Below are 15,510 nucleotides of genomic sequence, written 5' to 3'. Positions count from 1 at the left end.
GCCTGCAACATCCTCCAGCATGATCGGTTTGGCATTGGGTCAGTAATGGTGTGGGGTGGCATTTCTTTGGAGGGCCGCACAGCCCTCCATGTGCTCGCCAGAGGTAGCCTGACTGCCATTAGGTACCGGGATGAGATCCTCAGACCCCTTGTGAGACCATATGCTGGTGCGGTTGGCCCTGGGTTCCTCCTAATGCAAGACAATGCTAGACCTCATGTGGCTGGAGTGTATCAGCAGTTCCTGCAAGACGAAGGCTTTGATGCTATGGACTGGCCCGCCCGTTCCCCAGACCTGAATCCAATTGAGCACATTTTGCTTTGATTACTGCTTTTCACACTCTTTGCATTCTCTTGATGAGCTTCAAGAGGCAGTCCCCTGAAATGGTCTTCCAACAGTCTTGAAGGAGTTCCCAGAAATGCTTAGCACTTGTTGGCCCTTTTGCCTTAACTCTGCGGTCCAGCTCACCCCAAACCATCTCGATTGGGTTCAGGTCCGGTGACTGTGGAGGCCAGGTCATCTGGCGCAGCACCCCATCACTCTCCTTCATGGTCAAACAGTCCTTACTTTCAAAGTTTTTCCCAATTTTCCGGCTGACTGACTGACCTTCATTTCTTAAAGTAATGATGGCCACTCGTTTTTCTTTACTTAGCTGCTTTTTTCTTGCCATAATACAAATTTTAACAATCTATTAAGTAGGACTATCAGCTGTGTATCCACCCGACTTCTCCTCAACGCAACTGATGGTCCCAACCCCATTTATAAGGCAAGAAATCCCACTTATTAAACTTGACAGGGCACACCTGTGAAGTGAAAACCATTTCAGGGGACTACCTCTTGAAGCTCATCAAGAGAATGCCAAGAGTGTGCAAAGCAGTAATCAAAGCAAAAGGTGGCTACTTTGAAGAACCTAGAATATGACATATTTTCAGTTGTTTCACACTTGTTTGTCATGTATATAATTCCACATGTGTTAATTCATAGTTTTGATGCCTTCATAGTCATGAAAATAAAGACAACTCTTTGAATGAGAAGGTGTGTCCAAACTTTTGGTCTGTACTGTATATGAGCTAACTATCTAATGTAATTGAATAAGGATCCAGATGACTCAGCAAAACACAGAGCACAGCAATGACACTGCTCTCTCTCTCTCTCTCTCTCTCTCTCAGAACTGCAAAAAATAGCAGAACATGGCTGCTGGGAAGTTTCCTATATAGTAAGGGGTAGGCAACTTTCCTATTAGTTGCTAGGGATGTTGCTAAGCTCTGACAAAGATATTGCAGCCTTCTCATTGGCCCACAAGCAAGAAGGGAAGTTACTGATGAAAAAAAATCTAGAATATTTGCGATTACGAAGATATAGCACTATATTGTAGATCTTCGCTAATTCTCGAAGTGGCGATATTCGCGATAAAATTTGCGATTAGAATATTCAAGATCAACACTAAATATATATATATATATATATATATATATATATATATACTGTATATATATATATATATACTGTGTCTTCAAGCAAGCCATACTACAGAAGGTGCAATGGAAACTTGAGCAAGCACTTATGACTAGTGTTCTGTCTTCTGTTTTCAAGTTCGGCATTCAAGGTTCGAGTTATCTAAGAATTTTGTTATGGATTTCGCTACCACAAACCATAAGTTATTGTCCGTGGTAGTGTAATCCTTAGCGGAATTCTTAGATAACCCGAACCGTGTACGCCGAACTTGAAAACAGATGTTCTCTCAACACTACACATTTCAAAGCGTGATTCTTTTTTGTTCTTCTTCTTACACTGATGAAGAAAATAGGATATCATCACCTCAGAACACTTTTATGATTTTGAATGTGATTGCTTAATTCTGAACACAGCTACATCCCCAGTTATATGAGGGTTTGCACACTTATGCAACCACATTATTATTATTATTATTATTATTATTATTTTTGTTTTCTTCCCTCCACCTAATAGATTTCAGTTTTATAGGTCACATTAAAGGTGGAAAAACTTCTGAAATTATTTATCTTTGTCTCATTTTTTTACATCACAGAAACTTGACTTTTTAACAGGAGTGTGTAGACTTTTTATATCCACTGTATATCTACAGGTGCATTTCACAAAATGTAAATATCTGCAAAAAGTTTATTTATTTCCATAATTCAATTCAAAAAGTAAAACTCATATATTATATAGATTCATTACACACAGAGTTATCTAGTTCAAGCGTTTAATTCTTTTAATGTTGATGATTATGACTTATAGCTAATAGCCCAAACGTCAGTTTTTCAGAACATTTGAATACTGTGAAACAGTTCAATATTGTAGACTCATGTTGTCACACTTAGCTGTATGAGCAGATGGTGCTCGCAGTGTGCAGGTGCCTTCCCCCTTATCTCTTCATGCTCAATACTGCTTTGCCATAGGCATAGCAGTAGCAGCAGTAAGGTCTCCTTATACAGCTGATCCGCGGGGGTGCCAGGTGTCGGACCCCCACTGATCTGATATTAAGGACCTATCCTGAGGATAGGTCATCAATATTAAAAGCCCGGAGAACCTCTTTAAGTTACAGTAGGCTGGTTCAGTAGGCTACACTTGACAGTTGTCCAGAGGACAGTTGTTGACTCCCTATACAAGAAGGGTAAGCCACAAAAGTTCATTGCTAAAGAAGCTGGCTGTTCACAGCATATTAATGGACTGTTGAGTGGAAGGAAAAGGTGTGGTAGAAAAAGATGCACAAGCAACAGGGATAAGCGCAGCCTTTTCCTTCTGTAAAGACACTAATGACTCAGAGACAGCATCAGTAGTGTCTTACCTAAGCTAAGGAGAAAAAGGACTGGACTGTTTCTCAATGGTCCAAAGTCCTGTTTTTAGATGAAGGTACATTTTTCATTTAATTTGGAAATCAAGATCCTAGAGTCTGGAGCAAGAGTTGAGAGGCACACAGTTCAAGTTGCTTGAGGTCCAGTGTGAACTTTCCACAGTCAGTGATGGTTTGGGGAGCCATGTTGTCTGCTGCTATTGGTCCACTGTGTTATATCAAGTCCAAAGTCAGCACAGCTGTCTACCAGGAAATGTTTGAGCACTTCACACTTTCCTCTGCTGACAAGCTTTATGGAGATGCTGATTTATGGTGCTTGATTGGCCAGCAAACTCGCCTGACCTAAACCCCATAGAGCAGGAATGCTCAACCTGCGGCCTTCCAGCTTTTGTAAAACTACAACTCCCACAAAACTACAACTCCCACAATGCCCTGCTGTAGGCCTGTAGGCTGTTCGGGCATGCTGGGAGTTGTCGTTTTGCAACAGCTGGAGGGCCGCAGGTTGAGCATGCCTGCCATAGAAAATATATTTAGAATATTGTCAAGAGGAAGATGAGAGACACCAGACCCAACAATGTAGATGAGCTGCATATCAAAGCAACCTGGGCTTCCATAATATCTTAGCATTGTCATAGGCTGATACCCTCCAGGCCAAGCTGCACTGATACAATAATTCATGCAAAGGAGCCCCAACCAACTATTGAGTGCATATACTGTACATACTTTTCAGTATGCCAACATTTCTGTATTATAAAACAAATTTTCTGAGATACTCACTTATGGGATTTCATTAGCTGTAAGCCATAATTCTCAACATTAAAAGAAATAGACCACTTTGTGCTAAAATACAGGGAGTGTGCACATATATATGAGTTTAGCTTTTTGAATTGAATTACTGAAATAAATAAACTTTTCAATGATATTCTAATTTATTGAGATGCACCTCTATCTATCTATCTATCTATCTATCTATCTATTTTACTATAGGCTTAAAAATGAGCACTGCAATATTGTAATTTTCAGTGTTGACCTGTAGATGGCGCCAAATAAGATTTTTTTTTTTATTTACTTTTTTTTTATATATATACTAGAGAGGCCACAGGAGTCAGTACTTGTATGTTAAATATCAGATGAATGTGTCAATCATTTTAATAAACATGTGCATAGTTCCATGCTATAAAGTCGTCACATGTGTCAGGCTGATCATTAACTATTGTAATTCTTAGAAAAAAGGCTTATAAAGGCCCATTTGTATATTATCATGCTGTGTACTGGGTTTTTGTAAAGCTACTTTATATGCTGTATGCCATTAATTACAACCCCAAGCAACTGTATTTTCATATTTAGCATCAAATAGGTTAACGTGAAACCTTTCTTCCTCCCCAACCTCTAATTTGCAGCTAAAGCTATATATGCATTATTTCTATCCGGTCCTTCAGCTTGCACTCCATTAAACTGTTCTGTTAGCAAAGTTCAGCACCAGCCATCAGCAGGAAAAGATTGGAAAAGTGGGGAGGGGGTGAGTTTGGAGAACACATTAGACAGAAATGCCCTTTAAATATTCAGCAAACATCCATTAGCCAGGTCAGGCACTCATGAAACAACTCTGGAGGTGTGGTGTCTATAGCAAGTGGACCTGGGTGCTATTTGGTTATAAACTGGAATTTTAGAGCTATGGAGAGTTGCTAGCTATGATGCCAAGGCAGAGGAAATGTTAAAGGCTATGGACACCTTTGGGGCAATTTTTTATGGTTGCAACCTACTCATTTTGGGTTAAAATCATTTTTGCAATTGGCTTTTATTAAAAAATTTCAGCAATTTTTGTGATACAAGAGATCATTTTCAGTCTATTTGCAGACTGTCACTCTCTGTCAGAGGGAAGCTTATGTATAACTCTTATCTCTCATCTCCTGACCTCATAAACACCTATTATAGCTAAATTAAATGAGTGTCCATGAGGTCAAGAGATCAGAGATAAAAGCTTTACATGATCGTCATGTAAACAAGACAGACATAGCAGAGCTGGAAATGGTCCAGGGGACGGCAACTAAAGTAATAACTGGAATGGGGCAACTACAGTACCCTGAAAGATTATCAAAATTAGGGTTATTCACGTTAGAAAAAAGACGACTGAGGGGAGATCTAATTACTATGTATAAATATATCAGGGGGCAGTACAGAGATCTATCCCATCATCTATTTATCCCCAGGACTGTGACTGTGACGAGGGGACATCCTCTGCGTCTGGAGGAAAGAAGGTTTGTACACAAACATAGAAAAGGATTCTTTACGGTAAGAGCAGTGAGACTATGGAACTCTCTGCCTGAGGAGGTGGTGATGGTGAGTACAATAAAGGAATTCAAGAGGGGCCTGGATGTGTTTCTGGAGTGTAATAATATTACAGGCTATAGCTACTAGAGAGGGGTCGTTGATCCAGGGAGTTATTCTGATTGCCTGATTGGAGTCAGGAAGGAATTTTTTATTCCTCTTAAGTGGGGAAAATTGGCTTCTACCTCGCAGTTTTTTTTTTGCCTTCCTCTGGATCAACTTGCAGGATGACAGGCCGAACTGGATGGACAAATGTCTTTTTCCGGCCTTATGTACTATGTTACTATGTTATTATGTCATTTGACAATACCCAGAGTTAACAGAAAGCCTGAAATTTAACCCCTGTATCAAAAAATAAAGTAGAAGGTAATGATAAAGAAAAATTGTCCTCAAAAGTGTTCATAGTCTTTAACCCCTCCCTAAAAACCTAACGAAAATATACATTGGTGGCTGGGTATTTTTCAAACAGCAGAAACCTGGGGCTAATGTATGCGATCAATGATAACGTTGATCGCACACATTTAACCTCTCAAAGGTCGTGGTCAAATGTGACCATGGCATCTGCAAGCTAAAATACAGGGAGTGTGCACATTAGCAGTGCATCTTATGGAATGAATACTAATGACTACTTCCATTATGGTTGCCATCATTAGTATGCAGAAGGTGCAGGGATTGTTGAGTGTAGTTCTGCACTGGTTGTACTCTCCACTCCCTGGTCTTCTTATGGGCACTGCATGTGTCCTCACTGCATACAGCATCAGGACATAGTGCACGTAAGTGTGCATTATGGCTTGATATCAGGTCACAGTGTAGCACTAGGCTGGCAGAAGACCAGGGAGCAGTGAGTGTCAGCGCGTTCCAGAGCTTGGGGTAAGATGGAGGTCTGATCTGAAGTCTGAAGTGTAATGTGGGTCTTTTTACAGAGGTCTGATGGAGCTTGGGGGTCTGATGGGAGTCTGATCTGAGGTCTGAGGAGGAATGGGGGTACAGTATGATGGGGGTCTGATCTGAGGTCTGAGGAGTAATGGAGGTCTGATACAGAGGTCTGATGGAGCTTGGGAGTCTGATGGGCGTCTGAACTGAGGTGTGATGAAGCTTGGGGGTTTGATGGGGTCTGATCTGAGGTTTAATGGAATTTAGGGGTCTGATGGAGGTCTGATTTGAGGTCTGATGGAGCTTGGGGGTCAGATGAGGATCTGTTCTGAGGTCTGATGAAAAATATTTTGTTTTCTTATTTTCCTCCTCTCTATTCTAGGTGTGTCTTATGGAGCCAAAAATAAGGTAAGTGTGTATTAAAACATGTAAGAGTATCTATCTAACTATTGTGGGGACTCGCTCTGGTAGACAGGATTAGTGGATACAGTATAGAGGCAACAACAAGTTCTTTGGATCAAAGAGTTCAGTGTTTTATTCACACTTTAGGCAAATGACAAAACAAGCAGTCATATTCACACAAAAAGTCACCTTGCGGTGTTGGTGGTAATTCACACCATGCGGCAATTCTGCCTCAAAGAGTCCTTTCTGATAGCAGCACCAACCTGTTTTCACACCAAACAAGTAGCAAGCCTTCATCCAGACACAAGGCTCCCAGATCTCAACACAGAGACATGGCTTCTGAGCCTAGCTGCCTATTTAAGGACAGCCAGGTGCTGCCAAAACCCGGACCGGCATTTATTTTATTTATTTTTTAAACATTCTTTATTTTTCCATGTTATACAAGTACAGTGGGGGGAGCATAACATAAATATCATATTCATCATTAATACGTTTGATCGCTTCATATAAATATAGTAGAGACAGATAAATTCACAACTCAGGAATCAACAATGCTCCCACCCCCTGTTCCTATTTCCAATAAAAAAGAGAAGTACTACTTTTTCTCCCTACCCAACCCACAAACCTTTCCTCTTCCCTTTCTTGTCGACTTGCCACCTCCGGAACCCGGCAGAAACAAAAATGATCCCATCATACATGCAACTTCCTCTAACACCCAAATAAACGAAATAGATTACTAAAGAAGTGGGTATCCGGCCGAGCCCAGCACGCAGACTATAACCATTTTGCCCATGACTTTTCCCATTGTGCCAACTGTTTTTTCGATATGCATGCGATTTTCTCATATTGTTTCAACTTATCCATCAGGTTTTTCCATTCTGCAAGAGAGGGGGGGTCAACTGATCCCCACTTTCTTGCAATTATTACTCTAGCTAATAACATACTTTGCAGCCAAGCTATACAGTCCTGCCTTTTAGGGTTATCAGATAACAATGTTCCCAGAATAGCGAGCTCTACTCCCATTTCCATTACCCAGTTTATTTACCAACAATTCATATATTTCTGTCCAATATTGCAAAAATTTTTGACAGTTCCAAATCTATGTTGAAAATCATATTCACTACCTGTTGTGGGGAAAGATATAATTGGTGTACTATTTTAAATTGTATAAGTCTAAAATTAGCAGAGATGATAACCCAATTTATATTTTTACATACCCTTGCCCAGTGAATTTTCCTATCTCCTCCAATCTCCCGTTCCCATTTTTTTTTTGCATTTTTAAATTGTGTCATATTAGCTAATCCATCTTTAATTTGCTTATAAATCTGTGATATAGAGGTTTTTACATCTTTCCGGTAAAAAAAAAAATCCGTAAAACTATTATCTACTACATTTAAGAGATGCCTATTCTTAATACTAAGGAAAAGGTGTTGTAGTTGTATATACATAAACCAAAACATATTATCTAATTGAGAGCCGTGAAGGATATCTTTAGCAGTTCTAATACTCCCAGCTTCAGTAACATGCGAGACAAGCACTATTCCCCTTTTTTGCCAATATGTGCTGTCTTCTATTTTCATAAGTTCCTTTAAATTAAAATTATGTCGAAGTGGGGTGAAATTAAAACCCTGTGTGATCCCCAACACCTTTTAAATTTTATACCAAACCAATTGTAACATTTCACTTATGGGGCAGTCTTTCCCTCGGGTAGCTAAGTACCCCGTTTTCAAAATACTAAAAATGTTTCTCTGGGACCCCTCATAGTTTTTAATTAGATATTGCACTAGGTCGTTCTCTCTTTGTCCCATGCACCATTGGATTTGTGCAGCCATATAATAACCTTGAATATAAGGGAGGGATATACACCCCCCCCCTCTCCTCTGCCAACCACAGGAACCTCTGCTTAATTCGGACCCTTTTCTGCCCCATATCAGGTCATTGAAAAGCCTATCAATATGAATCAGCCCAGCAGGACATGCTGGGAGGAAAATAACTGTTTTCCCCGACGAAACCTCTCACTGTGTCACACTATCTGTCTATCTGTCTGTCTATCTATCTATTTCTCTATCAAACTATCATCTAATAGGTCATTTTCAAAATGATATACTTTAAGTGAAGGTACACTGCTTCAAAAAACTGGGATGCCCACTCTTTCCAGGGTTAAGACACCTGCTCTCTGTAGTCTACTGGAAAGAAAATGCTTTCCTTACACGGTGAGCTGGGAAGCAAAAGCCAGTCATTAATTATCTGTGCCTTTTATATTTGTTTTATATCCAAGATTAAAAGAACATCTGAGGAATTAAGTTCTAAGCCTAGGAAATGCCAGTGGCTCGTCCCCTCCCTACAATCTGGTTACAGGAGATTAGTAACTCAAACTACAAAAAATAATAAAATAAACGTGAGGTGCAGAGACAGTCATCGAGGCTGGATTAATTAGGGCTGCCTTTCACATTTAAGAGGAATCAAAAGGAGCAGGGGGTGGAACAAAATTAATCCTGATTGGAATGAAGGATCCTAAATAAATTGAGATACTATCTTAGGGCAATAGTGAATTTTGGGAGCCTAATAAAGGACCTGTTGAACATATATAATATTTTCTACCTGCCTTTAACTTTAGCCTCTAGTTTATCTTCCCTTTACAGGAGCTAGTGCTATTTTTACTGTAAGCATTGCAGATACTTTGGCTTTATGAGCCTTGTCCATCTCTGTCAGACAATATGCTTCATGAAGATGCCATCCTCTCAAGAATTCCCTATAGACTGCTGCTTTCTCTGTTTTCAAATATTATTTTAAAAGGGTAGTAAATGTAGAAAAAATATAGTCATAGCTTTAATGTGCTTGTTGTTTTTATCTTGTAGCAAACAGTACGAGATGGGTAGAATGGCAGGATGAATTGTTTCACATCTGGTTGGACATGTGGGGTCATCATCACTTTGTTCCAACAGAAGGCAGCACTGGTCTTCAAGCCTCAGCAGCATTACATGGGGATAGGGAAGACTACACAAAATGCTTTTTGTTTGTGGTTGTCTTGTGTAGGGTGCCACAAGACTACCTCTGCATTCTGTCCACCATTGTTTTCTTTGTCTCTGTAATATTTCTTGTCAGTTTTACCATACTATTTGTCTCTCAGACCTTGCTTTAATTGTCCTCTTAAAGGGGTTATCCCATAATTAATCTAAAAAATTTAAATCAGTTTAGAACTAGCCCTGTACCTCACATGGATCCAGAGATCTTCCTATTCATTGTTCCAATTGCTCTGATAGATTTATATCAAGATGGCAGCTCAACAGGAGTTTCTGCTGCAGCTCAGGGATGGTGTTCTTTCTGCTGTAGCCCCCTCCCTATCACAACTCAGGAGGAAGTTGAAGGATAAAATTGAGCATGTACGGCATGGAATAGCTCAGTAGCTATAATACATTTCCAATTACATGCAATTACAAAAGTATTCAGATCTAGGCACTGGTTTGAAAACTGTAGAATATTTTTATTGGGACCGCCCCTTTAATGACATAAATTATTATTATGTTATAATCACAGGTACCGGTATATTTATCTATTATTACAGCTCACATACTGCTGTACATTGCTGTATCATAACTACTGATCTGAATATTAGCTATCATGATTCTACGTCCACTACTCATGATTTCCACTTCCACAGTGTTGACTACAATAGATATCATTCTCCATTTTTTGCCATTGCTGAATACAGTGGAGGAGATTTATGAAAATGAAAAAAACTAAAACAAAAAAACCTCTGCAACCAATCACAGCAGTTTTTATTTCTTAGAGTGTTGTGGAAAAATGAAAGCTGTGAGCTGTGATTGATTGCTATGGGCAGCAAAGTTAGTGTTTCAGTACATTTTATGTACTGTGCAATGCTATTATAATACTTTACCAGTCACATAATAGAAACCATTTTTATGCTAATGCCAAAATTAGTTAATTACTTCTTATTTGGGAGGACAAAAGCTGTCTCTCTAGTGCCAGTCAATGACTGGTCTTTTAAACAGACTCTGGAATAAGGAATCTTTTCCAAAAGAATAAGACATACAGATGGGTATATTTTTCCTCATGTATAAAGGTTCTGTTTTTTGGCTTGTATGTTGTTTTAAAGCCTATTTTAAAGACCAGATATTGACTTATAGGGTAACCATCCAATAGGTGGCAGCAGATAGGCAGATGTTCTCCTCCTGGATAAGAGCTTACTTACATTTCCTTTTTCCCAGGGACCATTGTCCAGCCAATAAGATTCCCTACATGAACTTGATGGTCTATACAAAGAGAAACTTCATTTCCCCAAACAAGCTGTCAAGCTTCTGTTTAAAGGGAACCTCAGATGATGTTTGAGCTATAGACAGCAGGTTATAGAGCAGGAGGAGCTGAGCAGATTGATATGTAGTTTTATGGGAAAAGATTCATTATGACTTGTAATTTATTCTTTTAAATTCCTGCTCATTCTGGTATGAGATGGTCTGGAAGTAGATGGTCCTTTTAGTGACTGACAGCCTCCCCTCTATGACAGTGAATACAGATAGCTGTCAATCACTGATAGGACCGCCTCCGTGACTTCAAAGTCCAGAATGAGCTTGTATATAAAATTTACAACTTTTACAGAATCTTTTCCCATGAAACTATATATAAATCTGCTGAGCTCCTCCTGCTCTATGACATGCTGCCAGCAACTTAGATATAATGTTCTGTGTGACAGGTTTGCTTTAACCTTTTACCATAACTTTTCCACATAACAGATTTATATAATTTTCTGTGTCATTATTCAATACTGATACATAGTACTGGCCGGGGAAAAAAAAAAAAGTGAGATTTTGTATACTGGGATGCCAAGTATCAGGAGAGGGCTGGAAGTGGCCTCAAGCACAGACCTTATGGGCCACTTTTCTATAGATAACAGTCAGGAGTGGCCTTTTGGCCATTGGTCCTTATGCCCAAGTGAAATATCTAAAAAGTCAATCCATCCATACCTGTTGCAAAAACTTATTATATATTATGATACATTAAATACAATGATATACCTATGCATATGAAATAAAAAGTAATATCTTAAGGCCCAAGTCAATCTTCCATGTTTTGCATTACAATAGTCTAAAGGATTGTGATGAACCAAGTAGTATGGAGTTTTTTTTTCACAATCTTTTGTATATTGCATACTGTATGTAGTGTAGTAATTATTATTTAGGACATTTGCACCACAATCAGATTAACTAAGTTACATAGCCGATCTGCTAAAGGTCATAACAGGGATTAAAAATAGGACCAGTATGCACCAGTATGAAATCTCTTTGTGTCTAGATGTATGTAGATTTGGCTCTCTACAACTGTATAGATGTCACATATGGTGATGCATCTGTGTGCACATTCCACTTATCAAACGTTACCTTCATAAGAAGCCTTAAATCCCAAGTTACTTCCTGAAGAGTCAGTCCTGAACAGAAGCCACATCTGGTGGTTGGAACTCACTATCAGATCAGGAACGCTGGCCCCCGTCAGTCTATTGGAACAGACGTCAAATACGGCAAAATCAAAACAGATGGAAGTTGTACTCTTTATTAAAAAGGTTCCGCCGGCAAAAAAAACAAAAAAAAAAACATAATACAATTTATAAATAACTTTAATTTGCAGAACATGCTCATTTTACCTAGGAGGTAATAAGTGCAGTCCATCAAAATGGACTTTTGTGTGTCAGAAAGCAGACTGTTGTATTAGTTCCGAAAGGGAAGCTGTAAAACATTGCTCCTGGTTAGGCTAAGTCAGGCTAAATGGCACATGAACAATGTATTATGTCAGCCTGACAAGACTGCGGAGGCATGGGCCTGCAGTTACAGTTCAGAAGCTGATGGTTTAACAGCCTCCAAAATCCTCCAGAACAACCTCATAGCAACCAATCAGATTCCACTTTTCATTTTTTAAAGATCACTCTGAAAATGAAAGGTGGAATCTGATTGGTTTCTATGGGCAACTAAGCCAGTTTTCTTTCACATTTGTTTTGATACATTTTCCCCATAGTTCATGTCCTGTAAGCATGACCAGGAATGATTTTACATCTCCCTCTTCATAGCTGATAATAGAACAGTCCCACACCCACAGGTCTCCATCCTAGGAACATTCTAGGACATGTTTCTTACTGTTTAACAGGATGGCAGACATTTTAATTTACTACATAGATTAACCCCTAGATAAATCAAGCATATTCTGTATATTAGGTTTACTTATAAATGTAATTATAATGCGTTTTTTTATTTTATTTTCCTGGAGAACCCTTTTAATATAATTCTAATTGTAATAAACTACCAAACACTTGATAAAGAATAGTATCATTAATGAATCCAATCTACTTACACATAGAGTACAGACTTTTGGTCTTCGGCCTTCCCACCATCTCCGACTGTGAGGGTGTCATACCCTCTCTCGAGCTCAAATTCTTCAAATGTAAGTTTGATCACCTGTCAGAACATGGAAACAGCTAAATAAAAGAGCAGCAAGAGCAAAATGTCTTTGAAAGTATGGGTCCAGAAGGAAAACAAACATTTTTATTATATATTGGCTAATTAACAAATGAAAAAGTATTGTTGTCATAGTACTGTACATCCATGAGTACCATACCTATAGACACACTTTAAATATATAAGGCCTAAAAACACATACTGTAAGTACAATGAATGTTCAAGATTCCCATGATAAGAAATGAAAATATTTTTCTATATCAAGCCCCAAAATCAACTTACCTTTTTTCCATCTCCATATTAGCTGCAATAAGTTACATTTTGGAAGGTCTGTCTTCAGTATACTAACCCAGGTGCCCAAATGCCCTTGAATATATTTAGTGATTAAATGCTAGCAATAAATTATTGTGATTATGACAGCATGTCTAGCACACAATGATTTATATAAATTTTATGGTGGATAATCTTAACTTTGGTTTACAACAGGACAAAGATTTAGACATAGAAGGTATAAATTTCTTGTTTTTAAAATGGACAGTATTAAATGATGCCGCATTGTAAGTGTGCTGTATATAAACCATGAAACAATATTTTTTTTTTAAACAAATGTATATGATTAGTATGTTTAGTTCTTTTATCAACTATACCAGGGATGGCCAACCTGCGGCTCTCCAGCTGTTGCAAAACTACAACTCCCAGCATACCCAGACTGTCTACAACTATCAGCCTACAGCAGGGCATAGTGGGAATTGTAGTTTTACAACAGCTGGAAAGCCATAGGTTGGCCAGCCCTGAACTATACTATAGGCCTATGTAAGCTGTCGGCTTTTAGTCGATCTTGTTTATTGGCTTTACAGGTACATATTGATATATTGGGTGTATATAGCTGTAAAGAATTAACATTAAAATTGTACCCCCTTCCATTGGTAGCTAACACTTCAACAACTCTAACCAACTGTAACAGTAGTATAGCAGTTGGTGATTACATGCACTCATCATCTTTACATGCTCCTTGGTGGATTCCTCATACTCTTGTTGGCTAATGTTGTAAGGCCTGTTTAAAGGGGACCCTGGCACAGATCTGTATTATCTATAAACCTTAGGGGTGCAACAAACCTCCAGGAGCCCCATAGCAGTCACCTTTGGTATATATACTCTTGATATTAGCAGTTATATAGAAGATATAGAAACATTCAACAAGACTAAAAGTAATAGCCGTGATTTGCATCTCACATCACCTAGTGGTTAAGATAAAACTGTTCTTGAACCAGCGGAAAAATGCACAGCTTATGTTCTGACATTTATCTTTATATCTAGGCATAGTCATGTGAAGTGTTTTGTATGGCACATTATTAGGAAAATATGTGTACTTTTATTAGAAAATTGCAAGTAAACTGTCCTCCATTTCAGTGTCTACTGAACACTGAAGACACAGAATAACTGTAGGATGCAGGGGCTTCTCAGCCTGCCTCTCATCTCCCTGCCCCAGCCACTGCCTCCACAAGTATAATATATTTTACTAAAAAACATAATTTGTTCCTTCCTATTTGACTTTCTGCCATCATTGATCATTCACAGCCCCACTCCCACTATCTTCCTGGCGTGTTGTTGGTTAAGTTGAGGGGAGTAAGGTTGCCAGTTATCAGCACTAACATTAAGGGTACAAGGATACAGGCAGAGAGCTTTTTCACTTTTTACAGCTTATTACATATTATAAGAATCATGTAATTGTTTGGCTTATAGAAATAGAGAACTGGAAATTACAAAGAACTAGATCCATATGACAAATTACAGACACCAACAGCATATGTTCTGAAAGTTTAACCATCATTAAAAAAATTTTTTATTAGCATCTACTGAATGACGAAGACACCAGATAACTGTAGGATGAAGATTGGCTTCTCAGCCTGCCTCTCCTCTCCCTGCCCCAGCCACTGCCTCCACAAGTGTAATATATTTTAATTGAAAACTTAACTTGTTCCTGCCTATTTGACTTTCTGCCACCCCTGATCATTCGCAGCCCCACTCCCACTATCTTCCTGGCGTGTTGTTGGTTAAGTTGAGGGGAGCAAGGCATTTTTTATTTTTTTTTGCATTTATGAGAGAATCTACAACATAGTCTCATAAAGGAGTCTCCAGTGCAGATGTGAATTCAGTCTTATACATGTATATAGACATTCTCTAGACTGTTTTCAGAATTACAAATTCTAGGATTTTTAAAGGTGTTTTAGGTGTGATGATCTCCAAGCATGACATTCATTCATCAAATTTGCATTTTAATTAGATTAACTAATAATGTACTCAGAAGAATTGTGCAGCACATCTAATTGCAAAAGATGTATTAATAGCTAGCACTATTAATGGCCTATTTTGGTATAGCAATTATTGTCGTACAATACTCCAATTGTCCACACATTCTCAATCTAAAACCGTATATTTCACATATAAGTAAATGATCATACACATTATGGACAAAAGTATTTGGATGCACCTCTTGATCATTGAATTCAGGTGTTTTGTACAGCCCCATTGCAACATATGTATAAAATCCATCCTCTAATCAATTAGTCTGCCTTTACACACATTTGTGAAAAAATTTATCATTCTAAAGAGCTCACTAATTTCCAAAAGTCA

The 15,510-nt window shown here is 38.5% G+C and overlaps 1 protein-coding gene across 1 annotated transcript in view; it reads right to left on the bottom strand.

The window, feature by feature from the left end:
* The window catches only part of CSMD2 (CUB and Sushi multiple domains 2), a 1,002,961-nt gene that overhangs the window by 368,972 nt on the left and 618,479 nt on the right, over positions 1-15,510 (bottom strand). The window contains exons 11-12 of the mRNA XM_040422265.1: positions 12,773-12,876; positions 11,812-11,924 (exon numbers count right to left, since the gene is read on the bottom strand). Of these exons, the coding sequence (XP_040278199.1) occupies positions 11,812-11,924; positions 12,773-12,876 (217 nt within the window). The remainder of the gene's footprint in view (positions 1-11,811; positions 11,925-12,772; positions 12,877-15,510) is intronic.

This window comes from Bufo bufo, chromosome 3 (genome assembly GCF_905171765.1).
Source record: "Bufo bufo chromosome 3, aBufBuf1.1, whole genome shotgun sequence".
Classification (NCBI taxonomy): Eukaryota; Metazoa; Chordata; class Amphibia; order Anura; family Bufonidae; genus Bufo; species Bufo bufo.
The sequence above is the reverse complement of the archived record's forward strand: the minus strand, read 5'-3'. Positions and strand labels throughout refer to the sequence as shown.